The following is a 20,202-nucleotide window of genomic DNA, read 5'->3' as shown; positions in this document are numbered from 1 at the left end:
GCGATAATGCGCTCGCCCGGTGGTACTCTTTTGTTGAAATATCGATTCGAGCCTGGAAATTCGTCCCGGTCGCCTTGACCAATGACATTTCCGACGGCACTCTGGAAAAAGAAGGACGCTTGGGTTTTCGGCGCCGATTCGCTACTGAGAAAAGCGTTCTTCAAGGAGCAGGACCGACACAGGCTCGGACTCTCGCACAAAGTGCCCACGCTTTGACGATTTTTCGTTTCGTCTCGGACGGACGCTTTCCCACAAAAATCTTCTGTTGTACCCTAAACGCCGGATGCGCCTGCCGCGCGAATATAGACTGTTAATTTTTCGTGGCAACCGCAACATGGAAGGCAGAGCAATTTATTTAATGGGACGGAAACTGTTAGGACTCGTTAATCACGCTTTTGACGATTTCGTACTTCGCTGATCGTGACCGCATCTCGAGGAACCTAAAAAGAATTGAAAATAGACATTCATAATAACAGGCATTGTTAAAAAGCTCAATCAGAACAAACAATTTCTAGACTGCGGATGTTTATGCAATTTTCAATTTTTAGAGACAAATTTTAGGAAAGTGTTACCAAATAAAATTCTATTTTCATTGGTAATAACATTTGTACATCCAAAATAAATCTAAATCATACTAAATTCTGTCGAGTTTAATACTCCAGCATTTTTTGAACATTTTTAGAAGCCATAAATGCATAAAGATCCGCAGTGTAGTGATGCGGTAGCAGTGTTACCAGACAAGGGTAATCGAAAAGGAATCGAGGAGAATACAAGTACCCCCTCTCTGATGACCAGAGCAATATGTGACACGTTGCGCGACTGCGCGACGAGAATAGAGTGTGGCAGAGTGAGGCGAATGGGAGACACGTTGCGCGTGCGCGATAGGGACTGAACAGTGGAATAGGATAGTGGAAGGGGATAAAGGTGGAGAGCCTGGAGAGGGAATGTGAGGTCCGTTTCAACCTCAATCTGGCCACACGGTGCGGTAGTTCTATTCTTAAAAAATTCATCACGCTCATCACGACTCTTCTTAAAACTAAACGAACGCTCTTTCAGATGGCACCAAAATCGGGAAGTAATTCGAATTCAGTCAAAAGTTAGGAACGTAGAAAAAACGGGGAAAGGGACTTATTTGCACACGTAATACAGATTAGGGCAACTACACCGATTACTCTACCAAATCCCACCTGAGATTATAAAATACGAGAATTATTTACAAAATTGTTCAGGGCAAAATATTTATTTTTGCGTATTTTAATCTCATTGGGAAAAAAATACCACAATGAAACGTACATCCGCAGTAATAGGTACATTTACGCTACGCACAATAAAAATTGTGATTCTTAATTTGCAAGACACAGGAACCAAATAGGTATATATTTCTCTTTTTAATAGATTTATTGAGTGGTAATAATCTTGTTATCATTTGAAATTACGCCTACCCATTTCTGTCATAATTGTGTAAAAGCCGCAGTCATAAAAGTGGTGGAGAAAATGTCGCTGTATTCATTAGGTAGTCAATGTTATTGTGAAAGAGAGGAAACTCGACGTTACGATCCGGGACCAATGTGATCGAATGATCGGCGTCAAACGGAATGAAAATCGCTGCGGTGGCCGATGGATCCCGGTGAATTAATTCAACAATAATTCATAAACGCGGGTTCCAGCCGTCCAGTTCGATCAGACGGAGTTATCGCGGTCGGGCGCGGACCTCGCGCGATTAGTTACATCAATTCTGGCAACAGGACGGGAATCCAGGTCAACTTCCATGCTATTAGTCTTCCCCGCGAACTGTAAGAACTTCCACTGAAAAGATTACGGCAATTAACCCGGAGTCCTTGCTGTCAGGGGCTTACCACTTCTTCTTTCCCGAGAAATCGTTTTCGAGAAAACAAGGCACCCCTCGTCAACACAATTTACTTACACGGAAAATGCTGAGGATTACACCCTTGAGACTCGTGGATGAAATTTTGAGTCGCTGAGTCGAGAACAAAAGCATCGTGAAGAACAAATGAAGTAGAATCGGAAAAAACTATAGAATCTGAATTTTTGTGGAAAATAAAAATTGCATTCATTACTACTGCAGTTACGTATATGTATACTTATTTCTTTCCAAAATCATTTTAATATGTCAGAAATAACAATAGTTTTACTGTTTTGGATTGAATGTGCTCATTTTTGCCGTTAATGTTTTATAATGAAGTAATCATTTAATCACGGTTGAATAACGTAAGCTGTGACTGATGAGTAGGGATGGGATCAAGTTCAATATGTACTCACGAATCCGAGTCAATTTCAATAACCAATTTTCATTTCATGGGTTTCGATTACTACTTAAAAGCAATAATGTTTCAATGTGAATAGTATTCATTTTGGTGTATTTGGTATTCATTCCCCATGATGAGCAGAATGCGATACAAGCATAAAAAAATTGACCTTGACTTTCAAGGTCAAAGTCAATTTTGCGGCAATTTCTTTTAACAAATCTCCACCGATCCGAGGGTGTACAACCATCTGCCAAAACCATGACACTAAATTTTGTTACACCCTGTACAAAATGAATACTACACCTAACAATGTTTATTCGGGTTGACTTGTGCCTCGCAAGCCTGTCCATGAATCGACAAACAATTTCACAAGTTCATGAAAGATACGTTCCACTGGAAAGAGAGAATGGGAGTTCAGGGATACATTTTGCAATTATCCAGCTTCGTCAGGGTGGATCCGATAACGGCGAAACTGTATATCGTTTCGTAAAAGAATTAAAGTTCATTAAAATTGTCGGGGAAAAGGGCCGAAAGTTTATAGGTTAATACCTCCCAACAAGACTAGCGCGAAATTCGCTGATCTTTCAGAGGTTCCCGAAACGCGTCCCTATTCGCGACTATATTATGCACATTGACGCGATCAGAACGCGTAGCGTCGCGATAACGTACTCGCAACGTTTCCTAATTAAGGGAGTAGACTCGTTTTTCCAGGATCGCAAGAGTGCGGGATGCGCGTTCTCTTTTCTCGATAATACTATAATACTTAATTTAATGGTGCTTTCGGCGCTACCGTTTCGATCAATTAGTAAATTTAGCAATTTCGCAAAAAACTTTTCTTCTTTCCTAACGTTTCGGTTCCGTTTTGAACCTTTCTCAAAGGAAGAATTTGCGCGTCTAAAAGACTATATATATTATGTTCAGACTAATGTGTCTATATGTTCAGTTTTCAATGTTTTCAATTTTTAGGCTCTGTTCAAACGGTCACTTTGACCGCAAATCAATTTTTCCAATGCTCAATTTACATAACTAAAATTATCATAGCAAGTACGTATTAATATCCTTTTTGCTCAATTTGAAATAAATATACAGTAGCGGGCAAAAGTTTAAAACCACTCTAAAGAAGACGATAACTTTTTTAATATTGTACTATACGATTTGAAATTTTTTGGGAAGCTAGAGCAATTAGTTTACTAAAGGATGTGGAAAGAAATTTTTTCAAAGATTGCAATTGATCGAAATTGTTGAAAAAAATACTAAAAGTTGAATTTTTAACTTTTTTTTGTGGGCCTATATTGAAAATTTAAAAAATACGTTTTGTAGCTCTATGTCAATTAAACATATTCTGAAAATATCGTCCAAATCGGTCTACGTTGCAATGAGCTACAAACGTTTAAAGATGGTAAAAATTGCAGATTTTCACAATTTATTGCCGAAAATCTTCAAAATCTGTAATTTTTACCATCTTTAAACGTTTGTAGCTCATTGCAACGTAGACCGATTTGGACGAAATTTTCAGGATATGTTTAAGTGACACAGATCTACAAAACGTATTTTGTAAATTTTCAATATAGGCCCACATAAAAAAGTTAGAAATTCAACTTTTAGTATTTTTTTTAACAATTCCGATCAATTGCAATTTTTGAAAAAATTTCTTTTCACATCCTTTAGTAAACTAATTGCTCTAGCTTCCCATATTAAAAAGTTATCGTCTTGTTTAGAGCGGTCTTAAACTTTTGTCCGCTACTGTAGATATATATTGCCTTTGAAAAAGGTTCAAAACGGAACCGAAATGTTACGAAAGAAGAAAAGTTTTTCGCAAAATTACTAGATTTACTAATTGATCGAAACGGTAGCGCCGAAACCATAATTAAATTAAACATTTAACATTTACGATCGATATTTGGGATTATTTTATACTATAATACTATTTTCATAACTACATGCTTCCGAATAATGCAAATTACGCTTCATAAACGTAAAAATAGGACTTACCAGGGCGATCGCGGCCTAGATCGATCTTTCATCTAGCGTTTTTGACTTACCGAAACCCCCCATTTTTGTATTATCGAGAAATGAGAACGCGAATCCCGCACCCTTGCAATTCAGGGGAAAAAGGAGTCTACTCCCTTAAGTTTCTTGCATTGTCAACTCTGCTTGGTCTTGTCTGACGTGTGCACATCATCGGTGAAACTTGCTCGTGCACATAAACTGTGGAATCTGTGTGTCGTGTTCGCCTCTCCTCCTACCTCAGTCTTTCCTCTATCAACCGACTCTGTCTATGATAATATCGCTGGCATTTTCCTCGAGCAACTCGCTTCAAGTAGAAACTAATCTTGTGGTCCGAAGATACACTGGCATGCGAAATCGAAGGAGCACTTCATCGACGAATCGGTGATGTTTAAACTGGTGTAACTTCCTGGGGCAAAATCGTACAGGGATCAGTCTAGGCTCATTTTAACCCGTGAAATATCTGCCTTCAGACCCCTTGGTTAGGTCTGTCGAAAAATTTTCTGCATCACATGGGATGCTCAAAAAGCAGAAATACTTCCTCTCGGAAAGGTTCCAAATGCAAACAACCGTCCGACATTAAAAAACTTTTCTGGAGACTAAAATCAAAGTGTTTTCTTGATTAAATTTTTAAAAAATTTAGAATGCGATCTTTCCAGCCGTTTTATTGAACTTGAAAGGTCTACCGTCACCAAAATATGTTTGAAAGGAGTATTGATTATTCTACAGGATGTAGGAACGTCCCAAAAAACGAAGTATTTGTGATGAAAGCGGAGGCTTTACGCTTTACAATCAGCACATTTACATTTACTTTGGCACTGTTCTTTTTAAATTGATTATGTTAATAGTGATACAGGTAAAAATTAGATATGTTCAACGATGTAGGAGATATTAAATGGTGCATCATTTTATTTCATTGCGATATTCACGGTATAAAAATCGGGGAAAATGAAAGAGAACGTAATCAGCAATTTTATGTCGAGCGCGTCATTGTCCTCATTGAGCCGCGCGTGTTAATCACACGGGGAGACGTAAAACGCGAATGTATTCATCAAAATTAAAGGGAATATAATCTCTCTTTTAAAACGCGTCATGATTGCTCTTGAGATGTAAATGGTAATGGTAATAATAGACTGGGGATCTTTATGGAAAATCAAAATTGTCTTTATTAATTGGAAGATAATTATAATCATAATCAGATGAATATAATACAACAGAATTAAAAATGTATACGTACTACCAAAGCAAGCATGACACTAAGTAAATGCATAATAAAACAAAATAATAAATCTCATTACTACAAAGTCTAATTCCACGACGAGCTATAATGTTAATCAGAAAGATCCTTTACGAGATTGCGGTTCTAAAAGTTCCGAAACACTGCTGGCATTTAATTCACGCTCCGGTAAAGTTCTTAAGAGGAGAGTAACAGTTTCAGCTCGTGCTCTTTTACTTGGAGGTTAAAAAATCGCAGTAAAGATGCCCGGAGCAGCAATAAACGTTCCTTGCTCACGGAAATATTCGCGCGGGGCCGTCTAGGGAACACCTGAAACCTCGGCTATCCGTCTGTTCCGTCCTGGCAGAGTTGGTAGTTTATTGAAACGACTGATCAAATATTTTTGGGCGGTAGTTCCCTCGGAGCACGCAACCACGCTCGTATCCGTCGGGAAGTTTCCCTGTGTAACAGCGCGAAACTTCCAGTGCAAACGCGAATTCTCGAAAACGGCGTTCGCATCGCGAATGTAGTATGTAGTAATTTGTTCCTCGTTTACAATCGCACGTCCCCCCCACCCCAACCCTCCTCCACACCCCCGGCCCCAATGATGGGGGCATTCGACGTCGGCCGAGCCCGAGGATCGCGTTTGCAATGCTATTTTAAAACGCATTAATCACCGTGCCATTAAACGTCGTCCGCGGGTTCATTAGTTTGACGTTATTAATAGTCTTATCGATGACCCTCTAATCTCGGAGCCGAGCACGCTTAATGGCGTTAGAAGTTCGTGTCGGTGTGCACGCGAACTGACCTAAAAACGAGGGCGTAGCCAACCAAAGAGAGAGAAAGAGACAAAGAGAGAGAGAGAGTGGGGGGGGGCAGAGAGAAACATGGAAAGCAAGGAAAGAAAAACCTGCTGGCAGAACAAAAATCAATTTTCCATACAGGCTGTTCCGAAAACCTACTTCCTTGAAAGGGACGATTCCTCAGGTCATTTGGAGTAATCTTTTCCTTTGCCAAAATCTTCCCTGCGGCTTAGTTAAGGAATTATTGACGAAAAACACGAACCAATCGGAGCGCGGCACAGTGGGCGAGCAACCGACCTTCTTAGACAAAAATCTGCCGACAACTCAGTTTTTCATCGATTCAATTGGAATGTTTTTAAAAATGTTCGAATTTTAAACTGTAAATCTGGCCCTGATAATTACCAATTAAATAGAATTACATTCGGCACTTATGTGACTTACCATTAATTTATTGATCCAACAGCAGCGTTTTCGCTTCTTGAGAAAGAACTTCCTTGTGCTTGCCATCCTTTGTTCTTAGAGAGTTTATAAAGTGAATCGGATGATAATAACATATGCCGTATAATATCTATATTTGTCTTTTTGCGGCAACACATTCGGGAGTTTTCAGCTCGTGATTTCCGGAAGACTTTATTATTTGCCTCTTGTGGCTCTTCTGAATACAAACCAATTGGCAGTTCAAATGTAGCAAGTACTTCACTTCCATGTTGCAGTACCGTATGAACTGATGGCGGTAGTTTATACCATGGATAAATTTTAATGCGCAATTTAGCTGCCTCCGAACAATATTCTTTGAATTTCACAGAATCAGCTTTCTTGTCACATGTAATTACCTGAAGAATGCTATGCAATCTTGTGATAATAACCGCGTTTAATCCAGTCACTGCAGGCAACTGATTCGGCTTTTTTAAAAAACGTTCGGGCCACGTTCCCAGTATTTGATGTACCAGCTCCCTGTTTGACAACATCAACTGTGATTGATAGCTCTTTCAAAGAATTTTGCACTTTAACATAACGATTTTCGCGCAGTACGTCATCAAAGTATAGTCCTTCACGAACATTTTTAAAAAAATTCCAATTGAATCGACGAAAAACTGAGTTGTCGGCAGATTTTTGTCCAAAAAGATCGGTTTTTCGCCCACTGTGCGCGGGTGCAGTAGATAGATTTCAACGTCCCACTCAACAGGACCTGTCGCCTGATTGGTCCGTGTTTGTTTGTTAATAACCCCTTTTAACAAAGCCGCGGAGAATGTTTTCGCAAAGTAAAATGTTATTTGGAATGATCTCAAGATTCACCCCCTTCAAGGAAGTACAACATTCTCCGGACACTCTGTAGAAGTTTTAAATTGCACATGGCCACCTAAATGTAAACGGGGTGGAGAAAGAGAGAGGGAGAGAGTGAAAAAAGGATAAATATGGAAAGCAAACTCCAGAGCACATAGCCGACAATCAAAATATTCTCCGGTGTTAGTGAGATACGAGCCGCCCACCACGCCGGAATATTGTAATACTTATTTGCCAAGTGCGCGGAAAGTTTATTCACCGCTGTTCCGCCCCGCAGAAATCCTCCTCTGGGATTCTCGTTCCCAGCTCCCGGGTTCCCAGTCTCTGCGAGTTTGATCGGGAACGAGCGCACAGATTGCTGTTTGCGTTAGCTTTTTCGCGGCTGGCCGAAGAAACTTCGTGTCCCGACAGATGCAGGGGCGGAATTCATCGGTGTCGAAGCCGAGGAAACGCGAACGGGGTGGTTTCCACCCCTGCAGTCCATAAATATCCTAACAAACTCAGATAAATAGCGTGCCGCGCCGATCTCTGTACTACGAATTTCCAGCCCTCCGAATGCAAACAGTAGAATCACAGTGAAGATTTAATTTAGCAGTATAGCTAGGTAACTGTGTCCCATTATTCGAAACCACACGTTAACGCCACGTCGATCATATATGGGTGATACTATTCTCTGATCAAGTCTTAGAAATTTAGAGTAGGAGGGTTACAGTAAACAGTGTGTTAAAATTTGTCTTTCCAAAATTTTTCTTTCGTTGAATGAAGTACTGATTTTATATAATACAATAGAATTTTTTAGGAGCTTCGAATGTTGCGTTCGAAGCGTTGGATTGACCCCCAAAAGCCAAATTGCAGAAACACTTCCGAATCGAACCCGTCCGGAGTGTCGAGAAACTTTGGACAGGTGTACCTATTGTACATACAGTGTACAGGTGGGAGCCGTGCGAGACAGGTAGCCGGGACACGTGCAGAGCAACGTAATCGCACCGATCAGTTTGTTTTAATTACTCGTCGTCGGGATTGCGATCGATCCAATCGAACTTGCACCCCTCGTTCTCGCCACCAATCATCGTCATCGTCCCCGTCGTCGTCATCCAGCCCCCGTAATTACTACCGATTGCGACGGCACTTGTTATCGCTCGACGCGAGTTTCTGCCCATCCTCAAGCAAGCTTTAGCGAGATGTCGCGCGCAAAACAGGAAAGAAAAGCACCGAAGGGAACAAAGATCTGGTTCTTATCAGTCGCAATTAACACTAAACTTATCAAGCATTAAAAGTATCTGGTAACTGTTGCCTTATAAAAATGGCAGCAGTAACTTTATTGAGATTAACAACATTTTGATGATTTCGGCGCACCGGTTCGATCAATTGTTATTTAAACACTATTTGCAAAATATCACAATATCTCTTTTGATATTTTGCAAATAGTGTTTGATCGAACCGATGCGCCGAAATCATCAAAACTTTGTTAGCAACAATCTACGACCGACATAAGGAAACATTTATTGAGATTGTCCGTAATTTTCAATATAATATACAGGGTGTCTCGTCTAGAACAGGACACCTAAACATCTCCTCTATCTCTGAAAATACAAAAAATGTTTCTAACGTAATCTAACTGGTTTCAAAAGACGAATCAGATGGTAGAATCGTTTTTTATAAATTGTAATTTTTTAATCGTTTTTTCAAGGTCACTGTATTGAATTTTTCGTATTCCTGCACGCTCCGCTGTAACGTAAACCTGTTTCGGTGCGGCGTTTGTTTACATTTTGACTCTGTAGAGATGAGAGAGAAAACAGGATCTCAGTCTGGTCATGTATATATAGGGTGAGCTTTCAATTTTGAAAGAATACTTCTGGATTTCCGTATGCACAATCTTTCCGCCCCCACCACCTAACCCTAACGAATTCTGATCTCATGATTTTTCCATTACTGGTTCCAATTCTGTATGACGGCTATATGTATAGAATGAAAAGATTATGCGATCAGAATTAGTTAGGGTTAGGTAGGGCGGAGAGGGCCGGCCGTAAAGCCGGCCCGACCATAGATACGGAAATCCAGAAGTATTCTTTCAAAATTGAAAGCTCACCCTATATGTATATACATGACCCGAGTGAGACCCTGTTTCCTCTCGCATACGAAAATGCAGGAGTACTCTTTCAAAACTGAAAGCTCACCCTATATATGTATGGTCACAGAGTGAGACCCTGTTTTTTCTCTCATCTCTACAGCGTCAAAATGTAAACAAACGTCGCACCGAAACAGGTTTACGTTACAGCGGAGCGTGCAGGAATACGAAAAATTCAATACAGTATTCGTGATAGTTTTTTGCAAATATCTCGAAAACTAAAAGCGAGCACCCTATATTGGAAAAGGAAAAAGCAGTTCAGAATGTGTTGCTGCATAACATATTTAAATTTCATCAAAATCGGAGTGGGCATACCTTTTCTGTATAATTACCTAAAACCATTTGAATTTTCTCCAGTTCTGAATAACGCATTACGGATCGCTTGTCGATACATTGAGAAATCTAGCAGTGAGCAAACTCTTAAATACATATCTCTCTCACTCTCTATGTACACAGAGGAATGATACAATGTGTTTATTCACAAGTTCAAGTTCACATGGTCCAATTTCTGTTACCGTTGAAATCTGAAATGTCGCTGAAAGTAAGTTCTGCATTAATTAGCAAATTTTAGAGTTCACGGTCATTACAAGGTCGTGCTATTAAACATGCATGAATGCACAATAATGTTTGCTATAACATACAACAACAACAAAATGTGTGTATATATGTAAAAAAACACCAGTGACCTTGAAAAAACGATTAAAAAATTACAATTTATAAAAAACGATTCTACCATCTGATTCGTCTTTTGAAACCAGTTAGATTACGTTAGAAACATTTTTTGTATTTTCAGAGATAGAGGAGATATTTAGGTGTCCTGTTTTAGACGAAACACCCTGTATGCTTGGATAAAGAAATTTATTCCATTATTTTCCACAAATGAATTTTTCTAATCTCGATAATTGTAAAATATAAAACCGATCATTCGACCGTGGTAGGTTTATGTTAACACTTTACCTACCGGAAGCCTATTAATAGGACTTTCAATAGTTGTGCTGTTCCAAAAGAAAGCATAGAAATTTTCTTTTACATTACAATCTTAAGTGAAACTATTAGATAACGTTATTGAGGGTGACTTGTTAGTTCACAATGAAAATTGCTGTTGCTATTGAAGGTTTCATTAAAAACTGTTTAGCATTGTACCATAGATTTTTCAAAATTATGCAATAATCACCGGATGGTAATGTGTTAAAACGAGTTGCGATTATAGTACTGCACGGTTAATAGTCCGGCTAACGTAGTAATTAAAATGTTTATTTTTTAAAGTGGAGGAAGGACGTATGCTACACTAGTTTTTCAGACCTATATGTCACGAAGTGTAACGTACCTACACGCCCTTTTACTAGTCGTGTAAATTTAACCGTGCACTGTATTGGATCGAAACTGACGTCTTCACGGATTTCTTATTGCGTTCTTGCGCTCTTCTTTCCTGCCTCTTCGTATCTTTTCGTTGTTGCTCTTCTTTTTCTTGTTCCAGCTCTTCTTCCTTCCTTCGCTTTCTCTTCGTTCGTGAATCGAGCGACCTTCAACCTTTTTTTTTTTTTTTTTTTTATTGTTTATAGTATAGGGTGTTTAATACTTTATGTACATGCCCCGGGATCATCGCAACCCCGGGGTGTGTGGGACTCCCTCAGCTGTGACCTTGAAAATGTCAAGGAGCACGTGCAATGCCCTGGGTGACGCTGTGCGGGGTAGTGCGATACACAGTGTCACGGGGTATACCCACTAACACTCACCCTACACTGGAGATCCTCCACTTACCATTGGGAAGGTCCGACCGGAACTATCCGAAGATTTTACTTCAGCCTGACCTGGGGTTCCTCCGTTGTTGTTGTCCGATTCTGTGTCTTCTTCTTCTTCTGTGGTGACTCTACGTCATCTTTAACTTCTTATGGGTCGACTCTACGTCGTCTTCTTCTTCTTATGCGTCGCTATCTCTTCTTTCTTCGTATCCTATCTCTTCTTTCTTCGTATCCTGTGGTCCTATTTGGTTGTTGCGTTCGTTTCCGTGTGTTTGTTGCGTGGTTAGTGACTATTATCTTTATTGTGTTTTGTATTACGTGTACCACCGGTTTCCCCTTCTTGTATCCTTTCTGTAGTCCATTTAGTCTGTGTTATCTGGCGTTCTATAGCCGTTTCGGTTTTCCTTCCGAATTGGATATCTATCATCTATATTTTCAGTGCTTATTCCGTGTGCGATGTGTTCGTTGTAGTTGGTTATCCTTCTACTATCTTCTGTTTACTTTTAATATTGACGTTTCTATTTTGCATTAGCGTTTTGCCCTCTGGTGTCTGTAAGATCTATGTTTACTTCGTTTTGATTGGTTTGCGGTTTTACGGCTACCATGTTGTCGTTTATGTTGGTAAGGGCGTCATCTTGTACTTCTTTGACGTCTGTTCGCACGTGTTTTGGTTGTTGCAATTTGTTTGCCTGTTTGTGTGTTCTGAGATTGTTGGTCAGCGTTTCGTATTTGGCGAGGAGTTCCGGTTTTGTTGGTTCCTGTCGGTCCTGTTGCAGTGTTATTGCTAGTGTGGTTACTGTGTCTGCTGTTTAGTTCCTCGAATCTTTTCCTGCGTTCTTCTCTCTGTCTGTCATTTTCTGTTTGTTGTTTATCCTTCATAATGTAGCTGCATAGGTTTTGGAATTCCTTCCAGGCTTCGTCGGATTTGTGGATAACATCAGAGAATTTTTTGATGTCGTACGGGTGGGTAATATCATGCTTTTTGCAGAATTCCTCTCTTTCCGCTTTCCATCTGGGACATTCTGTTAGTGTGTGTCTTGGTGTATCCTGTGCGTCGCATTCGAACCAGCATTTGTCCGTAGCGCATCGGTTTATTTTATGCAGGTAGCTTGCAAAGATTCCATGTCCTGTGAGGAGTTGTATCGTGTAGTGGTTGATATTTTGACGCTGGACGGAGAGCCATTTTCCCATGTCCGGAATCCACTCATAGAGGAGCTTAGATGAGAATTCTTTATCCCATTTCTCCTGTAGGTTTCTGAGAGTATTTAATCTTTCTCTTTCTCTCTGTCTTTTCCTTTCTCCTTTTAATTGATCCTGGCGGGAGCGACCTTCAACCTGGCTTCCGACTCTCCTGTCGGTGGAACGAATTTATTGACTTTTTTGGTAACACCTCAGGGAGGCAGTGCGATAACCTTTCACGAGCTCACCGAGTTGAACTTGCGGCAAAAAGTTGCGGTTTAATTTGATAATGGTGGGGTTTATTTGGCGGGACCTGTCACGAGATGGTGCTCGCGTTGCCAGTGAAAGTTCGGAGATGAAGATTGAACTTGTGTTTTGTTCTGGCTGAAGGAAATAGATTGCTTCGGGCATGAAGTTTATTAGCGATGCGGTAAATTGTAGATAGACAGTTCTATTCGCTATAGGATTTAGAGAAAACATTAATTATACGAAGTTGTCTTATACAAGGCTACACTGATACGTACTTTTCATTTGATTCGACGATGTTAGGCAGTCAATTTTGAGATTGATCAATTCATAGTGTTACCGAATATTTTTCTGTCTTTAAGAAACATAATCTTTTGAAAAATTTATTTGGAGTCCATTAACATCATTAACACCTCCTTCGGCTTTTTTCGACAAAGATAAACATTGTGAAAGGTACAGTACATTGTAAATATTCTTCCTGTTACTGATCGTATGATTGTAAACAGATGATGTAAAAATGCTCTCGGCGCAACGGTTCGATCTTATAATTACAAAAAAGCAAATTTTGCAGGTTAAATTAGACTTTCGACGTTTCGATCCTTATGTGGTTCAAAAAAATTTTTCAGACGCAGTTTTCTTCTTTCTTGAGAATGATCCACATAAGGATCGAAACGTCGAAAGTCTAATTTAACCTGAAAAATTTGCTATTTTTTGTAATTATAAGATCGAACTGTTGCGCCGAGAGCATTTTTACATCATTTGTTGTACAGTACATTGATCGAAAAATAAGTAGCATTCCTCCGCAACAAATAACGTACACTGCAGTGAGAAGCCTAAAGGTTTCCCGCTGGCGTCGCTGTGTTTGTTCCACCGACAGTGCATTTCCGGATGGGACAGGACGCTGATATCGATGTGCATAATGATCTCTATCGATGTGAAAACGCTTCTAGCGAGCATCCGCATTAGCCATGCTCGACCGTGTATGTATAGTATGTGTGCGTGTGCGTACGTGGGCGTGCTTCCTAGAAAAATCACTAGCCATCAACAACAACAAAAAAACAACTACTCAATTGTCGTTACTGTGATTTTGTAACTGGGTGTTTCTTGCTTGCAGCACCAGAGCGCCGCCCAGGCATTGGTGAGTCGCATGTCCCTATCTTTCTTTTCTCTTTTTTCTATTTTTTCTCCTTTCCTTTCTTCTTCTTCTACATGTAGTTTACCTCGCGACGGCACACAATCGCTGGTTGCTAGACTTACGCGTGACTTGTCGTGTCACAAGATCTTTCAAGACATTAGAACCCTTTAGAATATTATTATTTCTCGCTGGAATATTGTTCAGAAACACATGTAATTGCTATTCCCAGTGATAGTGGTGGGCGGGGACCCGAAAATTCGTGATACTCCGAATCCGAATATTAAATATTTATAATGTTCTGATGAGACCTGAAGTCGAAGTTGGGTCGGGTTAGGTCTGGGTCGAATCGGGAACCCGAAAATCTGACATTCGGGACTCCGAACAGTATAAATTTTCGGAATCCCGACTCGACCCAATTTCGATTTTGGGTATCCGCCTGTCACGAATTTTGGGATCCCGACCTGAACCTGGAGAAAACCGAATTTCCGGATATCCGCCCACCCCTACTACCCCAGTAATGGGCATGAAACACACACACATTTGTTTCTCTATTTCGCATAAAATTTCCGGTGCACCGATGACCCAATCACGGTCCACCAAGCAAGCATTTGTCACACGTAGCTCTAGCAACCCAGAACACGAACTTGCATGATTCTGTGTACTTTGCCACGTCGTGTGCCTTTGATCGATGTTCGCGCCCCTAACTGCCGAAACCGCGAGACGTTCCGAGGATCCCCATCCTCTTCAGGGGTGCGAGAGTCCTGCACGAAGGATACACGAATCTGGTACACCTTGTAGACGTACATAGACGATGCTGAGGCACATTGATGGTGGTCCTCGGAACCAGACATTTTGATCGCCCAGTTTTATCCTGCTAGTCAATTTTTAGGAAGAGGTCCTTGGAGAGTCAGCAATGTATACATACACGCGGCGATCAAAGTGTTCTGCTATTCCAGTTGGCCGGTTGCCAACCGACTCAAACCCTCAACCGAATTTACACCTTTTCACTTTGGACGATTGTCGGGGATGATTCATCGGGGAACAATGTTTCTGTTCTTCTTAGTCTTTTATCTTTTGTTTTCATTGCCGCTGACAACGTTTGCGACGATCGTTCAATGTGGAAAAGTGTGAGTTTCACACTTGGTATTGATTACAGGGTCTGTCCGGAAAGTAATGCGACTACATTTTTTTAAATCTATTGAACATACGAGTACAAACCTTTAAAATTCTTCAAAGTAGGACCCTTGGGCGTCGACACATTTTTTCCAGCGCGATTTCCATGCTTCGTATGCTCCCTGGAAGGCGTTCTCTGGAGCCTCTCGTAGTACCCTCGTCGCAGCCTCGTCGAGCACTTCCAACCAAAACTTTTCCGTAGATTACGGGGAAAACAGTAAACGCGGTACTTCTTAGTTGGATCACAACACTTCCTCAACCCGCGCGCGTACAGTCCTGACTTGTCTCCCACGGACTTCTTCTTGTTTCCAAAAATTAAAAATGTGCTAAAAGAATGCCATTTTGAAAGTGTGGAACGCGTCAAAGAGACTTTGACGAGGCTACTACGGGAGATTCCAAGAAACGCCTTCCAGGGAGCATACGAAGCATGGAAATCGCGTTGGAAAATATGTGTCGACGTCCAAGGATCCTGCTTTGAAGAAATTTAAAGGTTTGTACCCATATGTTTAATAGATTTTTTTTAAAAATGTGGTTGCATTACTGTCCGGACAGACCCTGTATGTTGTAGTTAGAGGTTTGTAATTTCATTGTGTACCTTAGAGTTAGAGCTAAATCATTTTTTGAGAGAACACTAGACAAGTATTCCTCTTTATACTCTTTTTTAGCCACTGTGGGTGAATCGTTTGTGATGATCATCCAAAGTAGAACATTGTAAATTTGATTCTGCATTGATCATTTTGTATTTAGAAAGTAATTCCATTGTTTCTCCACGTTATAACATGCCGAAATCATTTTCCAGGGGGTGCCAAAAGAGTATTCTATTGAGAGAATATACAGGGTGAGACTCCTAAGACAAGCCACCTGAATAACTTCTACATTTTTCGAGATAGGAAGAAATGATTCAGACGAAACCTGTTTGGTTTCGAGGGACTCATTACTTCCTATCTCAAAAAATATAGAAGTGTCTTAGGTGACTCACCCTGTATTTTGATATTGCAATTTGTAGTGGTACGAGTAATTTTATGCGGAAATTTTTGAAATTGTAAAGTGATAGTGAATTATATTTAGAAAGTAATCCATCGTAGAAAGGTAGAACTTGCACATTTCAGGTAGCAGTAAAAACAGGTTTACAGTAATTAATTTCCACATACCCCTTTAATTAGAGAATTTAATTACTGCCTAAATAATTTCGTAGAGAAAATATCGCCATCTCAGCAGTTTAAATCACGAATAAGCAAATGAAATATTCAAAACAATTGGCCCAATCTGAATCGCAGCTGAAATTAATAACAGAATTGGAAAAAGCAGGTCCTGTCGTTTGAGAGAATTGTTTTCAATAATTGGAAAAGACAGCATATTCAAATAACCACAAGTTAAACAACCATACGCTGTACGTGTCAGACTATTAACGCCACATGAAACGAGCAGGAACAAAGAGCGGAAAAAACAGAAATGATCCCCGTCAATTAGTTTATTCTAGAACAGTATAATAGCTGGAGGCTATATATCCCATGTCAAATGATACCACTTCATACACACGTGCTTTCGGACTTTTATGAAATTGCATAGCGATTCGGGCACCCGGTGCATGAAGTAAAAATCGATACTCGCAGTTCCTCGATATTGCTTAAAGTTTTAGAGTTACTAGGTCCAAAATTGCGGTCATGTTTTTCCTCGAAAAATTATAACTCAAACTTCGATTTACTTACACATATCGATGCGAAGCAAACTATGATTTACACGTTGAACTTTGAACTTTAATTAAAAAATGCATCTGTCACGTGTCTTCCTAATATCCTGTAAACTTCATACCGGGACGTGCACCATTACCAAAGTGACACATTTGTTTATTGCCTATGATCAATATATGCAACATCGTCCGAGTTCTGCTTTTCTTTAAAATCTCCATAATTGGAAGAAACATGAATAACATCAAGAAAATGAGTGTAAATTTTTAATCGTGCATCAGGCTCCACCATGTTCATTTTGCGAAAATGATCGATAGCAGAGTTGGGCATTAATAGATTACAATTTTAATCATGATTGATTGATTAATGTGTACGATTAAAAAAAGAAATCATCGAAAAATCGACGATTGATTCAATCGATTGATGAAGTTAATCGTCAATCGTTGATTGAATGAAGAAATCGTCGAAAAATCGGCGATTGATTCGATCGATTGATTTAATGGTCAATTGTTGATTAAAAAAAGGAATCATCGAAAAATCGGATGATTTAATCAATTGTTGAAGTTAATCGCCTCACGGTCTATCCATAAATTTAATAAGGAGGGATAGAGAGAGAGAGTGACAGAGAGAGATGGAGCAGAGAGCGGATAGAGAATTGACAGAAATAATATTACAGTAGCGGACAAAAGTTTAAGACCGCTCTAAAGAAGACGATAACTTTTTTAATATTGTACTATACGATTTGAACTTTTTTGGGGAAGCTAGAGCTATTTGTTTACTAAAGGATGTGGAAAGAAATTTTTTCAAAAATTGCAATTGATCGGAATTGTTGAAAAAATACTAAAAGTTGAATTTTTAATTTTTTTTGTGGGCCTATATTGAAAACTTAAAAAATACGTTTTGTAGCTCTGTGTCAATTAAACATATTCTGAAAATTTCGTCAAAATCGATCGACGTTGCAATGAGCTACAAACGTTTAAAGATGGTAAAAATTTCAGATGTTCAAGATCTTCGGCAATAAATCATCTTTGCAAATCTGCAATTTTTACCATCTTTAAACGTTTGTAGCTCATTGCAACGTCGATCGATTTTGACGATATTTTCAGAATATGTTTAATTGACACAGAGCTACAAAACGTATTTTTTAAATTTTCAATATAGGCCCACAAAAAAAAGTTAAAAATTCAACTTTTAGTATTTTTTTCAACAATTTCGATCAATTGCAATCTTTGAAAAAATTTCTTTCCACATCCTTTAGTAAACTAATTGCTCTAGCTTCCCAAAAAATTTCAAATCGTATAGTACAATATTAAAAAAGTTATCGTCTTCTTTAGAGTGGTTTTAAACTTTTGTCCGCTACTGTATATTTTAACAAAAACATGTTTCAACAAAACGTAGCTTTCCAGGAATAATAACTTCAAACATAAAAGCACGTAAACAGAGTTTGTATTATAGACCAAATGACAATACACCTAAACTCAGTTTACATTCTTTTCAGTATTCATACAGTTCTGATTACGTATTTCATTTCGAAATTTCAGCAGGTAATCATTAATCAATTATCCGATTGACGATTAATAATACTGTCCAACACCAAATTTGTTTTCAATATACTGTTGGGTCCTTCTTATAGAGTTTTTTGCGCTGATTCCGAATCGTCCTTAATTTTTCTCCTATACGTACAGTTTTTGAGAAACATGGCTTTGAAAAAAAACATATTTTTCAACTTTAAACAAATATTGTGATGTTATTATAAAAGATATTGAATTGTTCTTTACAGCAAAGGATTCTGTAGACTTTCCCGAATACAGTGATATCCAATATTAATACTTTATGATTGTTTAAACATGTTTAAACTGTGTAAACAATCATTACAGGCGGAGAGACACCACTTTTGCACCAATTTTTGTGAGGATATTTTTCAATTAATCTCAAAAAATAAGGGTCCAGCGGAAAATCGAACTATACCACGCGATTGAGCAGGTTTTTATCTTGAGAAACCACCATTTCAAGTTCCATTTCACCGTTTCAACAGCAAAAGATTCTGTAGACTTTCCTTTAAACATGTTTAAACAATCATTAAAGGCGGAGAGACACCACGTTTGCACCAATTTTTGAGGATATTTTTCAATTTATCTCAAAAAATAAGGGTCCAGCCATTTCAAGTTTGCATGTCGACGTTTTTTTTCGAACCAGAAAGCAAAAGATCTTTGCCCGACATGAGTGGCCGCCAGTGGCGCTCACCACTGCAACGGGCGTTCGTCGCGCCGTATATTTTGCTTTCTGGTTCGAAAAAAACGTCGACATGCAAACTTGAAATGGCTGGACCCTTATTTTTTGAGATAAATTGAAAAATATCCTCAAAAATTGGTGCAAACGTGGTGTCTCTCCGCCTTTAATGATTGTTTAAACATGTTTAAAGGAAAGTCTACAGAATCTTTTGCTGTAAAGAACAATTCAATACCATTTATAATAACATCGCAATATTTGTTTAAAGTTTAAAAATATGTTTTTTTCAAAGCCATGTTTCTCAAAAACTGTGCTTATAGAAGAAAAATTAAGGACTGATTCGGAATCAGCGCAAAGAACTCTATAAGAAGGACCCAACAGTATATTGAAATCATAAAAAAAGTTGAAATTAGTTGGACAGTGTAATCGTTAATTACAATTAATGACTAAAGTAGAAATTTAATCGTCAATCGCAATTAACGAATAAAGTAGAAATTGAATCGTTAATCGCAATTAACGATTAATAAGTATTTAATCGTTAACCGCAATTTTTTAACGATTAATATGTATTTAATCGTTAACCACAATTAATGACTAAACGAGGAGGTTAATTGTTAACCACAATTAACGACTAAACGAGGAGGTTAATTGTTAATTGCGATTAACGATTGCAGTAGAAAAGTCGTCAATCGTTGATTAAATTTTTGCCGAACTCTGATGGATATGGATAGCAGACTTACGTGAAAATTCAACTGTCGAATTCAATGAATTGAATTAAAAGTCGTCGAAAGAGGCTGTTTCGTAGAGACAAGGGAGCAACCGGGTTTCGAGAGTTGACTCTGACAGTAAGGTATAAATATTCAAGGGTACAAGTTCGTTTCTGTTTTGCCCCCGTCCCCTCTGGCTCTGATTCTCGACTGCGCCCTCGTTGTCACCTTCGACTTTAGCCGGGGTGCAGCTCTGATCTATCTCTCCTCATCAAGCACCCTTCGTTCGGGGATGCACCGGTGCAGCCAGTGCCGAGTCGGTCGCGCGAGCGCGCCCGCGCGAGAGAGAAGTGCCAGCTGCGACAAAAAAGAATCGTTTATCCACATCCTCAACCCCA

The 20,202-nt window shown here is 39.2% G+C and overlaps 1 protein-coding gene across 6 annotated transcripts in view; it reads left to right on the top strand.

The window, feature by feature from the left end:
• Nckx30c (solute carrier family 24 member Nckx30C) overlaps nt 1-20,202 on the top strand; it is a 224,846-nt gene that overhangs the window by 43,222 nt on the left and 161,422 nt on the right. For 3 of the 6 annotated variants that reach the window (XM_076423860.1, XM_076423858.1, XM_076423859.1), the window contains exon 2: nt 13,987-14,010. The exons of the other annotated variants lie outside the window; for them this stretch is intronic. In XM_076423860.1, coding sequence (XP_076279975.1) covers nt 13,987-14,010 — 24 coding nt within the window. The remainder of the gene's footprint in view (nt 1-13,986; nt 14,011-20,202) is intronic. 6 annotated transcript variants of the gene reach the window in all.

This window comes from Lasioglossum baleicum, chromosome 5 (genome assembly GCF_051020765.1).
Source record: "Lasioglossum baleicum chromosome 5, iyLasBale1, whole genome shotgun sequence".
NCBI lineage: Eukaryota > Metazoa > Arthropoda > Insecta > Hymenoptera > Halictidae > Lasioglossum > Lasioglossum baleicum.
Note: the sequence above shows the minus strand (reverse complement) of the source record. Positions and strands in the feature narration are given on the sequence as shown.